At 37.1% G+C, this 2360-nt stretch overlaps 1 protein-coding gene across 1 annotated transcript in view; it reads left to right on the top strand.

Moving 5' to 3' along the window:
* LOC122073842 (14-3-3 protein 7) overlaps positions 1-2360 on the top strand; it is a 7555-nt gene that overhangs the window by 2198 nt on the left and 2997 nt on the right. Inside the window, exons 2-3 of the mRNA XM_042638505.1 lie at positions 291-597; positions 2223-2310. Of these exons, the coding sequence (XP_042494439.1) occupies positions 291-597; positions 2223-2310 (395 nt within the window). The remainder of the gene's footprint in view (positions 1-290; positions 598-2222; positions 2311-2360) is intronic.

The raw sequence follows: 2360 nt of genomic DNA, 5'->3' as shown, positions 1-2360 counted from the left end.
CCCCCCCCCCCCCCTGTTTTTGGTTTGAGCCTTTAGTTTTCTTAGAAAGTAGGTTGGAGTGGAATCTGAGTTTGACCTCTGTTTTTAAGCCTGGAAATTGAGGTAGCCATCTGTAATATACTAATAGTGAAATTACTGTTCTTACCATGTACTGTGTAATGTATTTAATAAAATTAGTGTAAGGAAAAAAGAAACTTAGACACTTTCATTTATTTTGGAAGATGGTTTTCTTCTTTTTGATAAATATTGTCAAAGATGGTGTTATTAGTTTTGTTGCTTTCCTTCTGCAGAGATGGTTGAGTCAATGAAGAAGGTTGCTAGATTAGATGTGGAACTGACAGTGGAGGAGAGGAATCTGGTGTCTGTTGGGTATAAGAATGTGATTGGGGCGAGAAGGGCTTCATGGAGGATATTATCTTCCATTGAGCAAAAGGAGGAGACGAAAGGAAATGAGATAAATGTTAAAAGGATAAAGAATTACAGGCAGAGGGTTGAGGATGAGCTTTCAAAGATTTGCAATGACATCTTGTCTGTCATTGATGAACACCTCCTCCAGTCCTCGTCAACTGGAGAATCAACGGTTTTCTACTACAAGATGTGAGAAGCTTATTTTTAATTATTTTTTTTCTTCGACTCATTGAATTTTACTTTTACCAATGTCTTATTGGATACGATAAAGATTATTTGTGTTCTTTATGGCGTATATCAAGTTACTTGAAATGAGGATCAGCTTTTTGGGTAAGAAGAGAAGAAGCCGCCATTGGCTTGCATGGTTTTTCCTTGTCACATGTGGAGGAGGATTAGGATTCAAAATTCATGTCCTACCAGTGAGATAATCAGAGTTCCATTAACTTTTAACCCAAGACATTTTAATGCAAACAAGTTTCCTAAACAGAAACTAGCTCACAACTGGATCGAAATAAGAGAAGCAAAACCAGAATTTGGAAGAATTTAATAACAGAACCCTGGAATCTCAGAACAGACCAAAACTTCCGTCGAATTTCTTTATTCTACCAACAGAATCAGCCTTCAGAATTTGGGCCAAGTATAAGAACAGGATAGAGAAATCTGGAAGAATCCTAGTGCCACTAAGAGATAATAGAAACCAATCGACCAGAAATCTTAGAAGGAACCGATAATAGAAACACAGAAAGCACTTGTAACGGGATCTAAATTTCAGTTTGCAGCCAAAACAGAACAGTAACTTGTATGCTATTTGCAACAGAACAGACTTGAGCCCTTGAATAAAATCAAATATGTTGTAAGGTATAGAGAATGAAAAATTTGACTTATGATTGAGAGAAAGATAGAAATGAAGGAATATAAGTAGGATAGGAAACCATTTAAGCTCCACTTTGAATCCACCATGTACGCCACTGAATCCACAGTAGCACAAGCTTCCAAGAACTGAAGCTATTTTTCATAAATTTGTGTCTGAGGCCATAGGGCACTAGGTATATATATATATATATATATATAGATTTCATAAGTTGTCTCCGTAACACGCCTAAACTGATTTTGAATTCAAACTACTATTGTAATAGTCAAACTAGACTATTATTTGACATGCCTACTCGAACTAAGACTCTAAAAATAGAACATAGACATAGAATATAATATGTACTCAAATTTCTAATGATTCTACGACTTGACTTGGCTAACTTCTTACATAAAAAAGACTTTAAACTAATCCTACTCAACTAATCTCATATCCCAGCTTCTACCCATATGATAGGCCTATTAAATTGGTCAATTACAAAAAAACCTGTTTGGACGAACGGCCCAACATGTATAGAACCCAACCCAAGGCTTTAAAATAAGGGTGTACTCAGTGCATGAGGATCCCGCCATTGTGGGGTATGGGGAGGGTCATAATATATGCATCCTTATCCCCGCTTCATGGAGAGGCTGTTTTCCAACTCGAACCCCCAACCCAAGGCATACTTCCACTAAAATAAGCTCACTTTTGAAATTTTCCTACCTCGCATCTCATTGGTGTGATCAATGAAAAAGCAGTCCCTGTGGTAACTCAGTACCTAAAATCATAATGAGGGATGCTGTTTTCTATTTTGAGCATACCTTTTCTAATTGTCATGATTTTCTTGAAACTTTTTGTTATCAAAATTTGTAATATTTAATTTCTTTCGCCCATCTTAGCCTATTTCTTTCTTTTGTTTAAACTCTAGTATGGATCTTTCATTGTGATCCTCCTTTCTTAACAGGAAGGGAGACTACTATCGATATTTGGCTGAATTTAAATCAGGGAGTGGTCGTAAAGAGGCTGCTGATCAGTCGCTCAAGTCCTATCAGGTCTTTTCAGATCTTTCATGTGCTGGCACCTCTTTCCCCCCCCCCCCCCC

Source organism: Macadamia integrifolia, chromosome 3 (genome assembly GCF_013358625.1).
Source record: "Macadamia integrifolia cultivar HAES 741 chromosome 3, SCU_Mint_v3, whole genome shotgun sequence".
NCBI classification, from domain to species: domain Eukaryota; kingdom Viridiplantae; phylum Streptophyta; class Magnoliopsida; order Proteales; family Proteaceae; genus Macadamia; species Macadamia integrifolia.
This window is presented reverse-complemented; position numbering and strand designations above follow the sequence as displayed.